A 22,923-nucleotide genomic window follows, 5' to 3' on the forward strand; every position below is an offset into this window, starting at 1 on the left:
AAACAGCGCAGAAAATGCCATAGCGCCAGAAATTAAAGTAATCACTACATTATGATATTTGGCAACTAAGAAAATGCAACAATGCAATAGGAAGATTTGGGTCTGTCACAACCTTCTGTAAGCAGAGTGATCACACAAACAATTACAGCACTTTCAGAACTTCTTATTACATATATTCTTACATATATCCAGCCACAATTACTTGTATATTGACAATAAGTCATTTTGTGTGTGCCCCCCCCCCCCAAATCAGTGACATCATTTATGAACTTGGCAATTAAATAGTTACAATTTTGGATTTTTTTTTTTACATTTGGTAGTTTTGAAAAGGGCAGATGTTGGTTAATAGATTTATGTAAATGTATTTATCTGATACATTTTTACAGCAGTTTAATGTATTGGATGTTCTCATCCCGGACATATCGAAAGAGTAGTGAATTTGAACAATGCACAAGGTTTAAGTTAAACCAACAACAAAATTATCCTCAGGTTACTTATTTTACCACACTAGAGATCAAGACGTTAGACAATTCAGTTAGGAATTACAGTTACCCTTCGCCTAAGAGTGTGAACTATCGCTGGGGACTGTCTAGTGTTCCACTACATCTTCTGTATACCTGCAGTAACCAGACAGACTCAAGACAATGCCTTTAGATATGATTTAATCACAGCCAAGATGACCTCATAACAGTCACAGAGAATCCTCATGACAAAAAGATACAACAGTTATACTGCACGTGAGCATGAAAAAAATTCATATTTCATATTTTTTGTCTAATATAATTTGTTCTTCATATGAAGACCTGGTTACATAAGTATGTTACTCATGTTATGAGATGTTGTGGTTATTCTTATATTCAGACAGACATCTAGCCGCCTTGTTCATATGCATCCGCTTTTGTAACACAGTAACTTTGGCTCAAGTGTTGTAGACGTTTAGTAATCAAAAGCATACAAATGTTAAGCCTGCAAGACAAGAAATGTTAGAAATTTTAAAATGATTAATATAAAAATTCCTTCACGTTACATTATATAGATGTATATATTAAATTATATATAAATATAATGTAATATGTGAAGGTTTTTATTTTTCTTCAAATGGCCAGTTGCAATTGAGCTTGATAATTGTTACATCTCAGATGCATCCAACACATCCAGGTTGTTGCTGTCCATTTCCTGATTTTTGAAACAGTGCAAATGCTGACCCAGCATGATGAATCACTGCCGGGGGACAGTTCTGAATCCTTTTTTGAATCTGCAATGAGAACATCGAGAACCTTTGATTGCAGGAATATCTTGTCAACATACAGGATGGATCATGATGGTGTTCTGTGAATGTAGGAGGTTTATGTCCCCAATGGACTAATATAGTAAAATATAATGTTACCTCGTCCATTTTTCTGAGAAGTAAACATCGTTCCATGGTTCCTTCACAGTCAATACAGGAAACCTGAGGCTGAGAAAAACACCACAGAAGTGTGTAAAACTGTCAGGTTTTTCTACAATGACTTGTACAGACATTGACAATTTTTCTCTGATAGTGAAAACTTACTGCAGTATTTTGGAGTGTACATTTTTTCCGGTGGACACTCGGTGTTTTCTTGTCACATGAGGTGGGTCTCAGTATCACATTGACCATATTGCTATTCTGTCATAGAAATACGTACATGTAACTAGTATAAAAATGGCAAGCAAATATAAATGTAGAAGAAGCTTACTTTCTTTATGGAACACTTTAAGTACATGCACAGAAAACCAAAAATCTGAACAAACCCAAAAATGACAGACTATGAGTTAAATAACTTACTCTATTGGCAATGGTGTGAAAGTCAAGGTGTTTGCCTTTTCCATAATCCTTATTAGCTTGTTCTATTGCCTTGTCAACAATTATTTTATCATGATCATCTAAGTCATCATATGTCGTTCCCTTTGTTGACTCCAGCAGGATCAGAGCGTTGAGCAGGAACAGTACGCCTCTCATCTTGACCAGTAACTGAAGAGCTGTGCTGCTTGCCTGATGTCTTTCAGAATCAGTTACTGGTGTTATGTCTACACAGATCCCTACAGCTGTGATTGGTTGGCTTTGTAAGCAGAGGCCCTCCCCTGTGAGGATAAAATAAAAAAGGATTTCTGTAGGGTTTTTAAGTCTTTAAGAACTTTTTAAAGCTGAAGTAAAGAAAAAATCAGGAATAAAGGGAACTAAATGTTTCGATACATGTCTTGTTGTTGTTGAGTTGTATTTATAGGAACATTTAAAAGTTTCAAAAGATAAAAAAAAATTGTTAAACACCAAAATTATTTGTGCACTAGTGTTTTCACCAGCTAAAAATGGTTTTAAGTCAGTTATTTCTATGTTTTGCTGTAGTGTGACCGTAGGAAATATCGGTTTACATTTCCAAATATTCATTTTGCCATTAATTAATTGTAATAATTTGTTTGCACAGAGTCTGAAAGCAGTCAGTGCGCCGCAGAGATCTGATCTCATCATCTAAATCCAGACTAAATCCATGAGAACTGTGGCAACGTCTCCAAGATTCTTCAAGAAACCTACCAGCAAACTACAGTACTGTTAAAGGTTTTAGGCACTCGTGTAAAAATGCTGTAAAGTGAGGATGGTTTCAAAATTAATGTTCTAAACAGATTTTTCTTCATCAATTAACTTCCATTAACTAAATTAAATGAACATTTGTTGTTACCACCCTTTGCGTATAAAATCAACTTCTGCCCTAGGTGCACATAGTTTTTCAGATATGTAGGCTCTTGGAATGACTAAGCTACAATTTGAGACCAGAAATGCAGTAACTTTAGGAGTAAATAATAATTATAATAATGATGATAATAATAACTATGTACCTATTTGTAAAGAAGCTTGTAAATTAATTTCTCTATCTAATGCTGTCACATCACGTGACAAAAGAAATAACGATAGGTTAAAGCCTTTTATTCAGTCTATGGTTAAAGCTTATGGAAGACTTGTCAGATAAGAGATGAGGTGAACTAATCACAGACTGAAGACCCAGGTTAACAATGAATTAATCTATAATTAAACTATAGTTTTGTATTGTTTGTAGTGTGATAAACGTTTGCGTAAGTACTAATAAACATATTAGGGAAGTAACACGTAACTTTTTAAGTATATTTCGACTAAAAAAAAAAAAACTAAATGACTCGAAAAAGATTGGTTCATTTTGCTGAAAGAGACTGAATGGCCCCGCCCTCTCCTGGTAAAGCGCAGGAAGCAGCAGCTCATTTGCTTTTAAAGGTACACAGACCACCATTGGCTAGCGGACCCCCACCTGCTGTTAGTATTACATTGACTCCCATTCATTTTGGCGTCACTTTGACAGCGAATAACTTTACATCTGAGGTGTATAAAGACTCCATTTGTCCATTAATTATTTCTAAAGAAACACGAAAATGTACAAAAGGCTCCATTACCTTGTATCTTACGTTATGGCCATGTAGAAGCAGTTTTTGTAAAAAAAAAAAAAAAAATAGGCTAACGATTGCGTCATAACATGCGACTCTGTGTCACACAGTAGAAAAATTACCATATGGACAGGAAGAGAAGCTCGCAGGAAATCTTTTACTGTCTATGAGGCTATCGGGGGGCCGTGGAGGCATAAAGGAAGATAATTAATCAGAATCAGAACAAACAAACAACAACAACAACAAAAAAAAAAACGCCTACTATAGGGGTCAAAATAGAACTTTAATAAAATATAAAAGTAAATAACTAACTTGTAATTAAATTGTATTATTTAAAAATTGCAATACCTACAGACTTGCCTATGGCTATGATTTACTAATGCAGTTGTCTGATTGATTTTATAGTCTCAAGCATTCAGAAGTGACACACAAGAAAATTTTACTTCAATAAAAACAATGATTCGTTTTTGTAAGGGTTGTGATGTCCACATGTTTTTGTTGAAGAAATTATGTAGGCTAGCATTTCTATCGAAAAAAGGTGGACAAAAAATTAAAAGATTAAGTGAATAATTTAATTAAATGTTTGGTCAATATTAAACAAGGATTTGATTACCCTGTTACAAAAGTAATTATTAGGCCTTTTGTGCCCTTTGCAGGCATTTGAAATGTATATTGTTTTTTTCGTAGTAAAATTTTTGTTAATGTTCGGAAGGGGACATGGAAACTCAAGAGAATATTAAGGCAGTTGCGGCAATGTTATTTACTTAATGTTATCAAAAAAAAAAAAAAAATGTTATCAAAAAAGTTTAACAGGATTATAAAAGTACCTAAAAGTGATGCACGGGCCTCATCATGGGCTTTTTTCTTTTTTTCCAGGGCATAGTTGTCCATCAGTTATGATAATTTGCAGACAGCCGCAAACATGACGTGAGCGTCTCTGGGACCCTGATTTCCAAAGGAAATACAAAAATTTGCTTTCATCAGAGAACATCTTCGGACCACTCACCAGCAGTCCAGTTCTTTTTGAATTGAGACGCTCCTGACGCCATCTGTTGTTCAAGAGTGGTTTGATAAGGAATGCGACAGCTGAAACCCATGTCTTGCATATGTCTGTGTGTAGTGGTTCTTGAAGCACTGACTCCAGCTGCAGTCCGCTCTTTGTGAATCTCTCCCACATTTTTTTAATGGGTTTTGTTTCACAATCCTCTCCAGGGTGCGGTTATCCCTATTCCTTCCCTTCGCCTCTCTATTAATGTATTTGGACCCAGAGCTCTGTGAACAGCCAGTCTCTTTTGTGTCTTGCCCTCCTTGTGCAAGGTTGTCTTTTGGACAGCTGTCAAGTCAGCAGTCTTCCCCGTGATTGTGTAGCCTACAGAACTAGACTGAGAGACCATTTAAAGGCCTTTGCAGGTGTTTTGAGTTCATTTGCTGATTAGAGTGTGGCACCAGGTTTCTTCAATATTGAACCTTTTCACAATATTCTAATTTTCTGAGACACTGAATTTGGGATTTCCATTAGTTGTCAGTTATAAACATCAAAATTAAAATAAATTAATTTGAAATATATTAGTCTGTGTGTAATGAATGAATATAATATACAAGTTTCACTTTTTGAATGGAATTAGTGAAATAAATGTTTTGATAATCTAATTATATGACCAGCACCTGTATATTACATATTGTAAAGAGGCCCCCCGCCCTTTTTTTTACTGATATACAGACTTAAAATATTGAAAATTAAAGAATTTTTTTTTAACACCTTTCAAACTTATGAGCCTTCTGAATTTTATATTTTGTACTCCAGGAACACCTTTCCAAAAAAAAAAAAAAAAAAAAAAGGCTGCATAATCAGGGTTTGTATGAAATAGTTAAATAGTTCTATTTCAAATAGAAAAATTATTCTCAAGCCATGTTTACCATGTTTTCCTGCTTTCAAAGTACAAGTTCATGTCACCACTGTTAAAACATTCAATGTTTGATTTGAACCCAAAGCAAAATGTGCAAATATTACCCTTCACTCATGGTTGCATTTGTATTTACTATTTATACCACGTTTATTTAACTATTACACCATCACCCTAATTCCAGTTAATCTATTAAACAGGACAATAATCACAAAAACAACCGCTGTTTAAGTGCATTTCAAAATGAGGAGCTTCTATACAATTTCATAAAGAGAAAAGTCTGAAACAGACCCAAGTGTCATATTTAAAGAATTTATTGTTCTGAAATTTGAAACCAAGAGCATAACAGGCGGATGACAATATTTTAAACAATAATGGGGGGAAATGACAAAGCAACTGAACTTGGAGAACATCTGATGGAATGGGAAGTAATCAATGACCCAAAAAAGGAGGGAAGGGGGCATTCAGTCGTTCACATTAAAGTACAGCAATAATAAAAAAAAAATATTCATGAGCATTTCCTTGTCTCTGTCCCATGAGGGATCATTAATATTAATATCAACATCGATAAAAAATAATTACAAGTTATAAAGAGAAGCCAGTACCAATGATAAGAGCGTCTGGCGGCTGTGTCGGTGTAAGTGAGAAAGAGGAAAGGGAGAGATGGAGAGAGAAGAAAAGGTTATGAAGGGCAGGATGTATTTTTGACAGTCTATGCAGAGAGGTCACTGTTGTCAAACCGTTCCTGATCATACACCTCAGCGATGACCTTGCGACCTCCGAACCAGCGGTTGTTGAGTGCCTGAATGGCCTTGTTCATCTCTGATGCTGCTGAAAACTCAACAAAGATCTTGACAATGACTTCAGCATCCTCCTCCTCGCCCTGCTTCTCCTGATAGATGATCACTCTATTAACGGCTCCAAACTTCCCACATTCCTCCGTTACTTCTCCTTCCAGATCGTCATCTATGTCCTCAGGTCCAACCATGTTCCTGAGCACCATAACCGTAGACTGGAAAGAGTATAGAGTATAGAGTATAGTGTTTAAATATCACTGCTCTACAACTTCCAAAGTATTATTATTTTTTTGTTTATTCAGGAGGCATTTAATTGGATTGCATTTAATTGGTCAAAAGAATTTTATAATGTTACAAAATATTTCTTATTCAAATAAATGCAGTTTACTTAAAGAATCCTTGTTTCCACAATTTAAGCAGCACATCTGTTTTCAATACTGATGATTCTTGTGCTCCAAATCAGCACATTAAGATTATTTCTGAAGGATAATGTGATTCTTATGACTAGAGTAAAAATCAGCTGTCACCACAGGAATAAATTACATTTTAAAATATATTAAAATAGGCTCTACAGTCAGACCAAAATTACTGCATTTCAACTTAAAAAATATTTAGTTGCACCTGTGTAACTCATCAGGGGCTCTTTAATAGCATACTGGCAGAACAGATTTTCCAAACACGTGCATTAGCGTTTGCACACTGGAGAACGTCAACAGTTTCAATTGACATGTTTTTGCAGTGTTAAGCAATGTAGACATTCACAGATAAATCTGTTGATTTCTTGAATGCAATAGCCAAACAGAGATGTTTAGGTTAGTCAGAATCCACTCATCACTCAAAACACAAGCATTTTTAATCAGAGCTGAGCTCTGCAACCTCTCAAACTTAAAGTTAAGCGAAGACACTGACCGAAGAAGTTAAGCGAAGACACTGACCCACTCATAGTCACTTTGTTTACTAATGAATTGGCTATTTGAATTAATCTACTGAAGGAATGATTCAGTGACAAAGACTTGTCGCCATCTACTGGCAGTTTTGTTTTAGTTTCATCTAAAGCCTGTTCAGACTGCAGACTGCACCATTCAAAACTTTACTTACACAACAATGAATTTAAATGAATTTCATTCCACCTCTAAGCCTCATTAAACCGTTTTAATTCCACAATTTGAAAAAAAAGTTTAAAATTTATTAATTTGACAAAAGAGGACAAATTAAAAACTGTTAAAATAGATGTTTTATAAAAAGGTAAAAATAAGCCCATACAAATCACTTTAAAGAGTCAAATAACACCTCATAATAGGAAGGTTCAGATTTGACATTCATCAGGAGGTGCTCCTAAATTTAACATGAGCACAAGTGCTACTAAAAATGAATCCAGTTACTTTAATAAATTGAGAACCAACCTCTTGTTTTCTCAACAGTTTCTGCATGACCATATGTCTGGCGCTGCTGCCAGAAATGCTCATGTGCTCCTGTTCACTGAGCATCTCCTGCCCCGTGCCGTCTAGAGCGGACTCTTCCTCTTCTTTTTCCTTCTTTGCCTCTTGGGCTGCAGCCACAGCAGCTGACAGTGATGGTGGAGAAGCCAGCACTGGGTTCACAAGGCCCACCTGAGGCACAACAGGAAGTGTGGGCCGCGCTGGTGTCACCCCTGCACAGAAACACAGGAGTATGTTAGATGTGGTCTAACGTTCATTTCTTATAGACATCTATAAAATACCTCTGTATTTGAGCAAAATAGCTTTACCAGTTTCTATGTCCTTTACTAGAACGGTTCTCTAATAAATATCCAAAGCACAGTTTAAGAAAAAGTTGCTGTCATTTAGGGTGGCATGTTTCAAACCCATGTGTCTTTTTTTTTTTTTTTTTTTTTTAACACAATTACAATAATTGGAAAAAGTCAGTCAAGCATGTTTCAAACCAATAATCTACAACACTGTCTTCAGAATTAATAGTATGGAAAATCTAAATCTAGGTGATTGACTGATAACCTTCTCCTCCAGATGTTAACTGTAATGACTAGATCATATGTGGTCAGTGATGTAAAACTTGACAATCAATTCGTCAACAGAATGTTTAATGTGTGAATGAAAATGGGTTACAGCTCCAAGGTCTGCTAGAATGGATGTTAATATTTTTATTGGATAATGTCTTCAATCTTATTTTTGGCTGAACTATTCCTTACAGAAAACATTTATCTAAACAAGACCAGGAAACACACACTATATGATAGAAATTAAGCATTATAAAAAAAAACAAAAAAACAACACCACCATTGTAGATATCAGATAGATCTGGCAGTGCTTCAACATCCTTCCTCTATACCTGCTTTCCTCTGTGACAATGATGAGCATTTAATTAAAACACTGAAAAACAATTTAGATGGGGTCACTTTTCCCCTCTTTGATGCAACATCTGTCCTCTCTGGACTTGGCTTCAAGATCAATTCCACAAAAAAAAAAAAAAAAACCCCACACAGGATCTGAGAGACTCACTGGCCAATAGGAATGAGAGATTTGTTTATGAGGGGAGGGGTTAGAAACAGTCCTCTTCAAACTTGGTTGATCAGTGTGCAGCAAAAGGGAAGGGTCATGGCGAATGTGGAGAATAAAGACAGGGAGGGGAAGAAAGGAGAGAGAAAAGGAGAAAAAGAGAGAGAGAGAGAGACAAAGGAGAGAAGAGAAAATAAAAGAGAAATCTATTAGTGGACACGTCTCACGACAGGCCATGTTAAACTGAGTACTGTGTAGGTCAACAAAAACCTGAGGGAGAGAGATTGTGTACATTTAAACTAACGTAGAAGAGGGAGATTAAGGTCAGGGTTCAAAAAGAGATTTGCAAGTAAAACAAACAAGTCTGAGCACAACCACTTAAAGTTGGTGATCCCATCTAAACCTTGTAGCCCTAAGTAATATGTGGGAGGTCATGCCTGCTAAATAAGGATAAGAATAAGTAAAATAAGGCATATGTTTGTAATTATCTTTCAGTCTGACACCTGCGCATATTCCTAACAATCCTGTTTTCAAAAATACATGAAATGCTACCATTCATGCAAATTAGGGATGCACAGAATCGAAAATTCTTGGCCAAAGTCAAAACAGAACATGGTTTTACTCCATTTTGCCTGTTTTTTGTTTTTGTTTTTACTTTTGCATAAATTAAATAACCAAACTGTGCTTTTTAGTGTTTTTTCTTGCTTTTCAAAAAAAAGTGATTAAAAACTTTAAAAATACTTAACACTAATAATCTTTTAACATTCTAGCAGAAATTATACCAACAATGCACAATTTAACAAAATTAACAAGTTAGCGAGGTAATATTTTTTGGCCATCAGACAGCCTTCTTGAATCAGGCATGTACTTTTTACTGTACAAATAAAAGCAGCCTTGCTGAGCAGAAGAGCCTTTTAAAACGTTAGAAAATATTAAAGATCCCAATTTGAACTCTACGTGTGAATGTTATAATATATTAACAGAGCTGCTGTAATTATTATCAGTCTTTTTATTTTACAGAACAAAAAGTAAAATTACCATCCTAACGTTTATGAAAGTTGGAGTTCTTGCATTTTTGTAACTTTTACAATCATCATACAGTAATGCAGTACTAAACAGTCTCTTGCTGTCGGTGCTTGTAATGTTTTTTGCGTCTTTCTCAGACAGTTTTAGGAGCTTTTTTTTGTGCCATTCCATTCAGTGCATCCCGAATGCAAATTACACCCAAGTGAAGGGCCCCAGTCTTACACGACACGTAAACCACATGCAGAACGAAAATACTGAAAACATACAACACGATTAAGGCACACATGTGAAAACACTTTGTTGCAGAGTGCCACAGTACTGACAACATATTGATGTAACAAACCATTTCTGAATGTACCTACCTGTAATGACCCCTGGGGCCTGAGCTGCCATGACGGCCTGTGGGAGCTGAGGCAGGTTCAGGCCTGTCCCCGCGGTCATCGCCCCCAGAATAGATGCTCCCGCTACCGCTTCCTGGAAGAACAGAGTGGGACATATAGGAACACCGCCTGGACAGCGCCCGTTAAAAGCACACATAACACCACGACTGGACAAGCATGTCACGGGACAGGACATGAGACAAACAGACCTTCACACACTCAGACAAGCCTTGGGCCAGCTGCATAAAAATGGGAAGTTTTTAGCTTATTTTGAGCCTAATGAGAATAGGGATGCTCATATTGACCAAAAATAATATTGCCAGATGAATACTTTCAGTTAAACAGCTTAAATTTTTTTTTATTTTTAAGTTTGCTGCACTGTAAAAGAAAAATATTCTACACATACTTGATAACCTGCTCCACTTTCCCTTAGTTATCTGTATTAGTAAATGAAACACAATGGCAAGTCATAGCATTGGATAAATGGGTTATCGAGGAGTGAATTTGAGATTCTGAATGGACTATATCTTAGAAAGCATGCAAAGAGCCCTCTACTTATAATCACTAAAAAGCAGTCACTCATCTTAGTTGATTGCAATCCCACAAAGTTCCATTATATTCAATAAAGCTCTACGGGCTGCGCTCCAGACAATTCCTACAACACATCAACATGTTACTTTATTTTATTTTAAACTACATTAGTTGTGCACAGAGTTAGGCCTGCTATTTATTTTTATAACTTACGTGAAGAACAAGTCTATGCCAGTTCTTCAAAGTGCAAATAAGAATTTGGGGTGTGTTTTTATTTTGCAATCTTAATTTGTTAAAGGGGGGGTGAAATGCTATTTCATGCATACTGAGTTTCTTACACTGTTAAAGAGTTGGATACCCATGCTAAACATGGACAAAGTTTCAAAAATTAAGTTGTACGTTTGAAGGAGTATTTTTGTTCCCAAAATACTCCTTCCGGTTTGTCACAAGTTTCGGAAAGTTTTTTGAGTATGGCTCCGCCTCCAGCCGGTCGTGTTTTTCCCGGGAAAAATCGGTACAGACTATCTTTCTCTTATGAATATAATAAAACTAAAGACTTTTTGGAGTTATGAAGGATGCAGTACTACTCTATAGGTACTCAAGATTAACAGAATATTGAGTGAAAACGAGCATTTCACCCCCCCCTTTAATTAAGGTGAAATATATTTAGTGTAGGCTTATTTATATTATTTTGTTTTTCCACTGTTCTCAGAAGCATTGCAAGTGTGTGATCATTTGTGAATCTGTGAAGCAGTGGTTGTTGGTATGGAAAAACTAACCAAAATGAGCATCCCTAATTAAGAAACTAGATTTCTGTCTGCATTAATTGATAAAATATCTGTAGTCTACCATCTCATTTTTTTCCCCTGTCGGCACAGGCACAGGCAACATTCATTTTTTTAATGTGCTATATGTTCAGCTGTCCCTAAAACATTTGCAAACACATTTTTTCTTTTTTAAACGGCGTTAATTAAAAGATGAAAATCAGTGAGGCATTTTAAGCTAAATAAAACCGTAATTATTTGAACTTTATACTCAAAGAATCCAGAAAAAAAATGTGTCATGGTTTAAACTAAAATATTAAGCAGCACAACTTTTTAACATTAATAATGGTTTTAATAATTGCTAATTAATTTCTGAAGGATAATGTGAGACTGAAGACTGGAATAATGGCTGCTAAAAATTCTGCATTAAATAGAATTTATTTCTGTTGGCAAAGTAGATTAAAATTAAAGGTTTTGAATGGTATTTTAGATACATGTTTTATGCTCAAGACTGAATGCATTTTCCTTAATCAACGTATATATATATATATATATATATATATATATATATATATATATATATATGAAAATCTTACTCAAACTTTTGTATGGTAATGTATTAAAAAACATCCAAAAAAAGTTAAGAGCTAAAGGAAATTCTGAATGAAACAATCAAGTGTTCGCTCCAAGTGTTCATCTAAACATTGAGGCATTCATGCAACAAGGCCCAAGACCTGAAGTAAAGGTCAAGAACGAAACAAGCTAAACGGATCATTACTATACTTTTCCTATACAACTATACATTAATTTAGACACTGTAACATAACAGTTCGAAACTTATGCATTTATTTGCCTAACATAATTTAAACTATATATGACAAGCATGAGACGAAAACAGGACAATTACATTACTAATCATACAAATTTACAATATATATTTAGTTGCATACAATAACAATTTTAGCATGATCTATGCTGTAGCACAGATGCAATAAAATGGAAGTAATCCACAATAGAAAAGGTATCTCTGAATTAAAATATTAAAGGCACACACATTAACAAAGAACTATCATGACTATCAAGGCTTAAGAGATTAAGCAGACATCCAGATTTATATATTCATTATGTTGGCCAAAACCAAAAAAGTTACAGATAAGAGGCATAATGAAGGTTGAAAATTTTTGGCAGAGGTGCTACTTAAAAGTCACCTGCAACTAAAGCTGCTCAGTTTTTAAGTTTATGGGCCGGACTAGTAAATATTCTCAACCTGGCACACTATAAAGAAATAAGCATCAGTGTAACTGGGAAGTCCTGAAGACAAGACTCTCGCCACACTTATATTCTACACAAAACAAAAAGGCACCAGCGTGCTTTGAACAGAATTTCCTGAAGGATTTACCAGACAGTTGAAGAAGTCTTCTGTCCGATTCTCCGGCTGGGACAGATTCCATGCCATCTGTTTTTGGAGTTTACACGCTATGTTATCTTTCTGCATGTAAAAGCTCGGTCTCAAATAAGTAATGTTGTTTCATAACTTGTGTCTTCATGCCAGTCAAAGCCTAAACTGACTCAAATCAAACCCTCACATACAGCAAGTGTTTGTTCTAGCCCGCTAAGCGAATTAAAATCACGCTGCCTTACTTTACAAAGAAAGGCTTTTTAATGCCAAAGGAAGCAGCTGCTCACACGCACACTCTCTCTCCCTGACTAACAATAGATAATCAAGGTGTGTGAATGCTCACCTGTGCTGTGATTTTGGCAGTGGCGGCAGCAGCCGCTACGGCAGCAGCGGGAGGAAGACCGCCTGGCGTCGTTGGTGTCAGAAGGGGCATGGGTGGTGTGACTGCTTTGCCCACTCGCAGGTACTGGCCGCCTAAGTCGAACAGGTTCATGGAGGACACTGCATCCAGCGAAGACTGGGCCTTATCATATTCTACAGGGGAAACAAGGAGGACTAAGACTCAACAGCTTTAAGAAGAATCCGCATTAATCTACCAGAGCTCTGAGACAGTTACTGAGTAATTACCAGCGGGCACTTATGGCACAAAAGTCCGTAACAGAGCCTAAGAAAACGACAACAGAAATAAAAACTTACTATGAAAGCATGTGAGGAACCTGCCCCCACCCTTCTCTATCCCCTGCGAGACATGTAGAGAACAGCATTCTACCATGACTGACTGCTCTCAGTCAGATACATTTATATGCAACCGAATGGGTGAAGCAGCCGCCTGCTCACCTATGAAGCCATAGCCTTTGTGTTTGCCCGTCGTGGGGTCCCTCGCCAGGGTGCATGACTTGATTCTTCCAAAGGCCTCGAACACACTCTTGATGTCTTCGTCTGACAAGTCAGGATGCACAGATGCCACATAAATTCGGTTGAAGGCGCGTGCTTCTTCAGCTAGCTGGTCTATGATGGGTTGAGCCTGACCAATGTTGCTTGGTCGTCCCACCTACATGAGTTGAAATGACCGATCAGACATTATTGAATGTATAAAGGACTCGGAAAAATAAACTTTCTTAAACTTAATTTTTTACAAAGTACTCACTTTAATGTTTCTACCGCCCAACATAACGGAGTTCATCTGTTCTAAAGCGAGCTGTGCTGCTTCTGGTACTTCATATTCTACAAATGCAAAGCCCTGCAGAAAGAGTAGCTTATCGTCAGTTAAAATAAAGAAAAAAAAAAAAAGAAAAAAAAAAGGAGAAAAAAAAAAAGGACTTCTGACCTTGTGTTTTAATGTAACAGAGTCCCAGGACATGTCAATGCTCTTAATGGGACCGAAAGGAGCAAAGGCCTGTCTGATGGTGTCTTCTCCTAGCTCGTAGTAGATGGACCCAACATAAGCACGGCACATTATAGCTAGTGCCCGCTGCCTCTGAGCTGCAACCTGTAATAGAGAAATTCATGGATCAGATGGGGTCATGCCAGGCATCTACTCATAAGAGCTCATCATTCATTGGCTTGTTCCAATGATTCAGGAAAGAACCAGCAGACTATAAAAATGCTGGCACCTAAGACATAGTACTGGCATTTCTTTACCTCTGCCCGTTACACACGTGTACTGAACCACCGTATGCCAACAAAAGGAGGGGAAAATAACATCTACCGTATTCTCAAAAAGTTATTTAAATGAAGATTACTGAGATTACTTTGAGAAACTGTTGGACTTACAGACTGTAGTGGTGAGAGGGGATCTCCAAAGCCCATCGATAATGAGGCCATCTGAAGGGAATTAGGGAGCTGTCAGGAAAAATAAATCAAATTGGTAAGTCCATCACTGTTGTGCAGCTTTTTGCCTACCACATTTGGAAGTTGTCAGATGAAGGTTGAAAGGATCTTGAGAAAACATATTACTCACATTATGATACATAATAACAATCATGATTAAATTGTGTATACAACAAACAATGTGGTGTTTTTTCAAACACAACCACTCTCTAACTGTATTTTTCTATCATCAGTTCGAGCGAAAGCAAAAAAAGGGATTAATTTTCATGAACCAACAATATCTTAAGCTCCACCAACTGTTGTAAGTTTAGTTAAAATGACAAATATACATTCATACATGGTTATCAAGTTTTAATTTTAAACACAATATCAAATAATGCTTAATCATCATAAAAATCTGTGTCATTTTATAAATAAGCTTTTTATATACATATAAAAACTAGGGCTGGGTACCGAAACCCAGTATTAAACTGACCCGGGGCTAAATTATGAAAGACCGTAGTATCAGTAAGATCTGATGGTATCGGTTCTGCTTTCGGTACTGGAGGAAAAAAAATAATGTACTATGTATTTTTGCTGCTTAATGTTGTCGTGCACATTTAATCTCACCAAACATTTCTCATGTGCGATCATAATAAGACGTTTGTCCGTGAGATCTGTGTCTGTCAGTCCCACACAACAAGAACGAGCGCGGTACACGCATAACAGTACGAAAACTCCCGCTTATTACAAAGAGTGACGATGGCGGAGAGAGCAAAACGTTCCAAAGTGTGGTTATACTTCACTAGAGTTAATGCTGACAATCCTCGTTGTCATAAGTGCAAAACAATATTTGCATGTAAGGGCGGAAACAAGCAATCTGTCAAAGCATCTTTCAAAAGTGCATTATGTGCATCGACTGCCTAGCTAGCTCGTCTCTGGTTGTTGCCCCATCTACGTCAGGTATGTATGCTAAAATCATGTTGAATCAACGTTGTTCACGTCATTTAAAATAAATGTAAAATCTCCCTGGTTTACTAACCTTACGTAGAAATTCTGTTGATTTCTTTTGGGAAAAATGAGAATGAAATCAACATATTTTCTACTTGTTTTTAAAATTCCAAATAAGGAAAAATCAGTATGTAAATGTAAACATTTATTTGGCTAACTTAAATGCACAGCACCTCAAGTTAGTTTACAAAATAGCCAATTGCCACATTTTGCAACCATTTTATTATATATATATATATATATATATATATATATATATATTTTTTTTTTTTTTTTTTTAAAGCTGCAGCTACTATGAACCAACCAACTCCTCCTAACACCTCTGGTCCAAGACAAGCCCATTATTAATTTTACATAAAAAAATAAAGAAATGTTAATTCTGTTCTCAACTTGTTCTTAAAAAAAAAAAAAAAAAACACACACACACAACACAAAGTACCAATAAGAATACCGTTAAAGTACCGGACCGTTAAGCAGTATCGGTAAGAGTAGTAATACCGTTAAAACCTTAACGATACCCATCCCTAATAAAAACAGTATATCAGTCTGGCGAGTAAACTAAAAAATGTACTACCCAATGGCGAATCTATTGCCAAGGTGTGTGTAGAGAGCTGTCAGGTTTACCTGAAGGCTGCTGAGCTGTTGCTGCTGATGGGCGAGGGTCTGCTTGACCAGGACGCTCTTGATGCTTTGTTCCATGGCATACTTCTTTGCCTACAATTAAGAGCACATAACACTGAATGTATACTTATTAAAATAACTTCAAACCACCTCAGAAGGACCCCAAATAGCCAGCTCTCTTGTCAGAAATAACATACTTCACTGAGCTCGACATTAATGTACGTCTGCTTTTATGGAAAATTGGATTTTTTGAAGGGGCACGTGAAAGATCTTTTCCTCGTTTTCCCAAGCATCAGCACAATTGCAAAAAACATTGCTTGCTTTATACAACTGTTCATTTAACAAGTAGTTAAGTGATTTACATTTTACACCAGGGCTGCGCAACTTTGGCCCTTTAGACAATACTGACCGATGAAAATTATTTCAACAGATTATACCAGAACAGGCGCTCATCTCCAAGCAAGCCACAGCGACATTTTGTAACAAAATGGGTGATTCAACAATTCACTGATTTGCTAGTCATTTGCTTCATTATTGAATGAATCAGACATTTGAACGAATTAGTTGAATAAATTACTCAATTTAAAGACAGCCAGCTACCACCGACTGGTGGTTTAAATTCATGCATCACTGCATTATCACCAACATTTCATATTTATAGATTAAATGAATAAATAATTAATTAATTATAATAATATATTTGCATTGTAAATGCAGTCATGTTACCTCTGAGCTTCTTTAAACAGTCTGTGTAAACGTATCTCTTTTAATCTGACTGGTAACAAAAGTTCAGAATTTGACATTAAAGATGAGGCATGCTTTATATAAGGTTAGGATAAAAATTTCCACTTATAGAAGCAAAAAAAAAAGAAAAAAGAAAATGCCCTGAAAATCAATTTAAGAGGGCAAATATCACAAATTTAAGTAAAAACTAACATAACACAAGTTTATGGATTCAGAATTACATTTATGCTATGAAAAAATAATTTTCTCTTCAGACAATATTTTTTTTTACTTGGAAATGATAAATGACCGATTTACTTGCCTGAAAGACAAGCATGTAGAGTAGGGATGTGCAACAGTGATCGAGTACTCGATCGCGACAGCGATGATCGATCACGTAAACGATGATCAAAATTATTTATTTATTTTCTTTTATTTATTGGTTATGGCAGCACGTTGGGCGGCGCCCTGATCTCTGATTGGTTAGCTTCCCACTTGATGCCTCAAAAGATGTAAGAAGACAGATAACCATGGCCTCAAAGTCACGTAGTGATGGCTGGCTTCCCTTTGAGAAGAACTATGAAAATACAGTTCAGGGTTAGCTGTACAGCGCCAAGCTGTCACACAAATCTACAACAAATACAATCAGCTATCATCTAAAATGTGTACATAAAATATCTGGCGATAACAGAGCGGCAACTCAGACGAGCATTGAATCACTTGCCGTAACACCTAAATGCAACGCAGGCAGAACCGAGAAGACGACAAAGCTATTCGCTGAAATGGTGGTGAAAGATTTGCTGCCCATTAGTTTCAGGGACAGAGAAGGTTGGTACCTGTGGTACCTGGCTGCTCCTACAAAATCTGTTCCAGCCGAGCGAATTTATTCCTCTAAATGTGAACAGGCTGCGCACTCGGCTCTCATCGGAGCACGTAGACCGCCTTATCTTTTTGAATAGACATTTGATTGTTTCACCGGTCGTGGTAAATATAATATCCATTTTTTTTAAAAATAATTATTATTTTAGTTTTGAGTTTTAGCCATAGTTAAAATATCTAGGCTATTTGGTCTCTGTTTTATACCTTATAATAGTAGTTTGGTTAAACTTGGTGAACTTTTCTCTTTATCTTTTAAAAACTATGTTTCACCGCTGGATCAAAATATGCTGCTAAAGTTATACTGGGAGATGTTTTGTTAAAAAAATGCAGTTGAATAAAGTAGCTAAAAAAGAAAAAGTATCTTTGTGTGTTAATTTTTAAATCAAATAATGAAATGGTCTTTATAAAATAAAAATGCACTGGATATACCTGTAGCCTAATTACATTAAACATATTCGTACAAATGACGAAAACAAAATTATTTGTTTGTCATAGTTTTTATCTATATCTTAACACGTATTCAATTATTTAGCAATAATCCGTGATTTCCATGCTGTTAAATAATATTTTGGTTGATCAGAATGTGAATAAATATTGAATACAAAATATTAGAATAAATAAAAAAATAACGATAGTGTGAATTTATTGTACTTTTGTGTTTGTAAAGTGCAATCCGAGCTTACACTTTCGGTCAAGTTCACATTTGCATCGGTGATTTTTTTTCAAATAAAAGTTGCAAGAGCTAGTGTCTGATTAATTAACATGAACAGTTATGCTGAAAACGCTTCATATCAGCAATTCGTTTCATGCTCATATAAGCAATGCACTTCATATGTCTTCGAAAAAGCGCAGGTGGTTTATGGAAAATAAAACTTAACTTAAAAATAAAACTTAATTACAACTATTACACTTAATAACGTATATGAAAATATAGCACAAATCTGCCATACATTTATAATGAGAACTTTTTAGGAATCTATAGTAAAATCTGTCCTTGCCCATCTTTCAGCGCGCTGTCATGAAAACGCATCAGCGGGAACTCGCTCGCTCTCTCTCTCTCTCTGTCTAACGTGTAACTTAGCATCCTATTGTGCTGATACAAGTTGTAATGTTACGTCTGCATCTCAGTTATCTGATTTATCATAGGATGTGTCATATAATTCGCTTCCGTTTATTGGTATACTCTTCACCTCATGCAGATATTACTTGCTCCTTTATTAATAACATTGCTTCATCATAATCATAATCTAATCTGTCCTAATCATGTGTTCATAGACAGATTTTCATTTTTCAATTTCATAATCTTCAGATTTATTTTTTTCATTATATAAATTATGGCCATGCCCCCCCCCATAAGCCCCACCCCCGATTAATCGTTTTTGAAACCTATCGATGATTGAAATAAATAATTTCCCAAAATGCCCATCCCTAATGTAGAGGCTTAATGTTGAACCCTGCTTCAGTTAAACCAGAATACATCTATAAAATGTAATGTCAAGTATAATATTTCACAAATCTGCCAAAAAAAATTTAACATTAAATGAGAATGATAATTTTCTTTATAAAGTGTACCAGCTATTGAGAATAGTACTAGCAGATAATCAGATGCCACTAGTACCGAAGGCATAGCACTGGCTCTGCTCTTGTCCACTGCTTGCTTACATGTGCACTGCACAAACACATGCTTATAAAGCAAGTGGACATTAAAAAGAATTGTCAGCAGTGCCTTCTCATCTGTTCCAGCAACTGACAACTCAAAAAAAAAAAAAAAAAAAAAAAAATCTCTGATTGCCAAAAAATACATAATTTTACACCTTAATTTTTAGCTAAATTGTGCTTTGTTGGTATAGTGTCTGTTAGAATGTTAAAAATGTTAAATATTTTTAAATTTGTTGTTTTGTAATTTTTTTCTTTGAAAAGCAAAACAAGACAGTAAAAAGCACATTTTGGTTATTTTATTTATGTAACGAAAAAAAAAAAAAAAAGGCAAACTACATGGTGGAAAAAATGGTCAAACCTTGTTCGGGATTGTTTCATTTTGTTCGGTTTTGGCCAATAATTTTCATTTCGGTGCACTCATCAAAAAGCAACTAAATAAGCTTTAACCAATCACAAAAATATAAATGATGGCCTATGTCTGATACACATTTTGTATAATTGTTGTTTTTGAGTTTAGTAAAGTCTAGTCAGATATCGATCACTGATTTCAGTAGCCATTTGCAGAAGCAGTGTCGGGGGAAAGTCTCACCTTCTGCAGCGCCTCCTGCTGTTCTGGGGTGAGGGGCGGCAGGCCGAGCTTTGAGGCCATGCTCTGTCCATTCTCCATCATCAGAGCCTCGCCTCCCTGCACAGAGCACAGGCATCTGTCAGGCCTGATGTATGTGAGCGGCAGCAGAACTGCACATCTACTCAAGACACACACTGGACTGCAATACACAATGAACAACTTACAGCTTTAAAACCATCTAGGTTAAGAGCAAACTCAGTCCTATAATAAATCTGGATAATACTTTATTGAATAATAGTAGAAAATGCATCTTAAGTGAATTATTTACATTTCTTTTAATTCATAAGAAAGTATTAGGATTAGATCTGGTAACAAGTTCTCATATTTACATTACTGCAAATGAATCTAAATCATTTTGAGCTTGCTCTAAAACAGCTTTCTACATCTCAGCACATGCTAGATATCTTCAGTTTAGTGTAGGGCTTTGTTAAAGACATTTTAAATTGAACAGAAAGGCCGCTGATAATGAGCCTTCTGTTTACATTTAATTAACAGGCCTCTCAGAATATGGTAGGGGAAACCATGTATTCGTACCACATGGTGACTTCTCCCCTCAGTGGAAACACTGAGATACTTGATTCTGTCGGTCACTGGAGGAGCCTATACCCTTAGAGTGCATAATGCTAAAGTGAGCCCTCTTATTTAATACTACACAAGAGAAAACTTAAGTACCTTTGCTCAAATGAACTCCAGAGTGGTGCACTGCCCCCCTTAAGGAGGTTTGAACCCAAAAGGTTGTGCCATTGGCTTTGGAAATATAGTACAGTCAAGACAAGAGATATGTTCTACAGCACAGACGACACATAAGGAGAAACGACAAAAAGAAAAAAGGAAAAGAAAAACACAAACCTACTTAGAACAATAGAACTGGATAGGGAGACAACAATTTGAGATCACTGACATCCAAATCCAGGGGGGGCAAAAAAGATGCCTCTAAAATGTTAACGGCATGAAGCCCTGGGTGAAAAACCTTACAGAATATTTTGTACACATCTGTCCTATGACAATAATTCTTAAAGAAAAGAACAGTTCACCCCCCCCCCAATCCCAAAATGAAACTTTGTAATTTAAGGCCAATTCACAATAAGGATGACTATAAAACTTTAATAATCGTTCTGATTGTATAACAATGACACATTACAAGTATTACAATATTGTGGGTATAACTTTCATTTAAATATATTTTTTAAATCAAAACATTAACAGCCAATCTGAATTTACACGTACATATTTTCCATAAATTTTCAATCCCTAATAGCTCTAACACTTCATTATACATATACTGGTGACACTTAAACAACATAAAAAGGAAGTATAGGTTGTCTGATGCACTCTGTTGTTTATCAAATATGAGTAATACTCCAATAACTGAAAGGCAATCAGACAAAATTCTTTGCAAACCCCTTTCAAAACAAAGGGGAAGAGTGGTCTTGGGCTGAGCAGTGGATTGTCCCCTTACCTAGCACCTGCTCTCCACTGGGGGGTCTTGTGAGATTATTTTTTGGGAGCTTTTACTGTTCAATACAGAGTCTATAAGGAAAGAGAGAGGTTTCAGTAAACTCATGTAACGTTACACGGCGTCCATTTCACAGGTTAAAAGGGGAAACTTTTAAGTTTTTCAACCTAACGTTACTTATAATAGCATGACTTTAGAGATGTCTGTAAAACAGACTAACGTTAGTTAGGAAAACGATGAACTCTGAATAGAACATTTAAGCGGTCTGCTCTGATTTAATACAAACACATTAACGTTAAATAGTTACATAATCACACTGACTAGGAGGTTAAAAACAAATAAAATCAGTTGTATGAATGCGTCCCATACACTCTCACAGGACATTAGGCCTTATGTAATGTTGGATTTAATGATACTCAAAAAGATTAAAGTTACTCGACGACAATGCACTTTTTTTAAAAAGCAAATAGTAACTGCAAATAAATGTTAACAGCGTAAAGAGTTTTAACCGGAGCGTTTAGTTTCTGGACCGTGCAGCATCAGCGGGATTGATTCAGCTCAGGAGGACAATGTGAGCGGGTTAACACGCTAGCTCATCTAAATGAAGAAAGCGAGAGAGCACACGCGTGTGGTTAACAAACATAGCAATACACCGTTAAAATCAACCGTTTTAAACAAATCCTAACAATAATAATCCGTCGAGAAAGACTGAACCACTGTGGTTCTTAAAAGACACGCAGCATCAGGCCTAGGAGAAAATCCCGCTCTCGGTGCGCTAGGCTAACGTTAGTTAGCCATTCCCCTGTTCTTCTAAGTTTTTAAATGAAACCTCTGTCCGAAAACATTTTTATACGTTCTTTAAATACTACCGTGTGTGTGTATATTATAAGAGAGAAGTTAAACAAAATATTACATTTACCGCTGAAACAGCCACCGCCATGGAGCACACCTTCCAGAGCTAACGTCCGCACGGCGAGGAAGACTATGAAATCTCGCGATACCGAGAGAGAGTTAGGTAAGAGGCGCGCAGCTGCAGTGTGATTGGAGGAAAGCGACGCGAGTCGCGTTGAAAAAACAGAATGATGCACAATAAAACAGTTTATCATTTTATTGAGACAATATGTGGCGGTGCCTCTGATAAGACGATAGCAAAAAAATTATTAACATGTCTACTGTAGAGAAATAGCTTAAAAGCCCACACATAGAGGGTCTGGGCTATTCGTCACCTTTTTTACTGCAGTGAATATTTATCTAAATGGGCTTATGAAAGTTTCTAGACACGTATTCATGTAATTATTATATATTAATAAATCGTATTATATATTAGGCTATTAGTGATCATCTAACAATAAGCAGCAAGTTATGTGTTTTTCAGCAACATTAAAACAGTAGAATAGGCAATAAATAAATAAATA

The 22,923-nt window shown here is 36.1% G+C and overlaps 2 protein-coding genes and 2 non-coding genes across 11 annotated transcripts; all 4 read right to left on the reverse strand.

The window, feature by feature from the left end:
- Positions 1 to 804: 804 nt before the first annotated feature.
- On the reverse strand, positions 805 to 2,031 carry LOC128030608 (cystatin-like protein). The gene is made up of 4 exons (XM_052618368.1): positions 1,808 to 2,031; positions 1,553 to 1,648; positions 1,388 to 1,456; positions 805 to 1,255 (listed from the first exon to the last, which is right to left on the reverse strand). The coding sequence occupies exons 1-4, from the start codon at positions 1,979 to 1,981 to the stop codon at positions 1,136 to 1,138; spliced, it is 459 nt and encodes a 152-aa protein (XP_052474328.1). The 5' UTR covers positions 1,982 to 2,031; the 3' UTR covers positions 805 to 1,135.
- Positions 2,032 to 5,631: 3,600 nt separating this feature from the next.
- On the reverse strand, positions 5,632 to 22,538 carry LOC128030571 (poly(U)-binding-splicing factor PUF60). 8 transcript variants are annotated; one of them, XM_052618340.1, is made up of 14 exons: positions 22,428 to 22,485; positions 21,512 to 21,582; positions 20,725 to 20,837; positions 20,014 to 20,109; positions 16,167 to 16,256; positions 14,496 to 14,564; positions 14,050 to 14,211; positions 13,870 to 13,962; positions 13,560 to 13,773; positions 13,066 to 13,256; positions 12,723 to 12,779; positions 10,011 to 10,122; positions 7,534 to 7,781; positions 5,632 to 6,345 (listed from the first exon to the last, which is right to left on the reverse strand). In XM_052618340.1, exons 4-14 carry the CDS (start codon positions 20,092 to 20,094, stop codon positions 6,046 to 6,048), a joined length of 1,617 nt encoding a protein of 538 aa, XP_052474300.1. In that variant the 5' UTR covers positions 20,095 to 20,109; positions 20,725 to 20,837; positions 21,512 to 21,582; positions 22,428 to 22,485; the 3' UTR covers positions 5,632 to 6,045. The 8 variants fall into 8 exon arrangements, with proteins under 8 accessions (XP_052474300.1, XP_052474309.1, XP_052474284.1 ...); XM_052618349.1 differs by having other exon boundaries at positions 22,422 to 22,436; XM_052618324.1 differs by lacking the exon at positions 20,725 to 20,837 and having other exon boundaries at positions 22,428 to 22,523.
- On the reverse strand, positions 14,284 to 14,414 carry LOC127940102 (small nucleolar RNA SNORA57). Its single transcript, XR_008148941.1, has one exon. It is a non-coding gene; the product is annotated as a small nucleolar RNA SNORA57 (small nucleolar RNA).
- LOC127940113 (small nucleolar RNA SNORA57) lies at positions 19,330 to 19,462 on the reverse strand. The gene has a single exon (XR_008148942.1). It is a non-coding gene; the product is annotated as a small nucleolar RNA SNORA57 (small nucleolar RNA).
- Positions 22,539 to 22,923: the final 385 nt, after the last annotated feature.

This window comes from Carassius gibelio, chromosome A2, assembly GCF_023724105.1.
Source record: "Carassius gibelio isolate Cgi1373 ecotype wild population from Czech Republic chromosome A2, carGib1.2-hapl.c, whole genome shotgun sequence".
Classification (NCBI taxonomy): Eukaryota; Metazoa; Chordata; class Actinopteri; order Cypriniformes; family Cyprinidae; genus Carassius; species Carassius gibelio.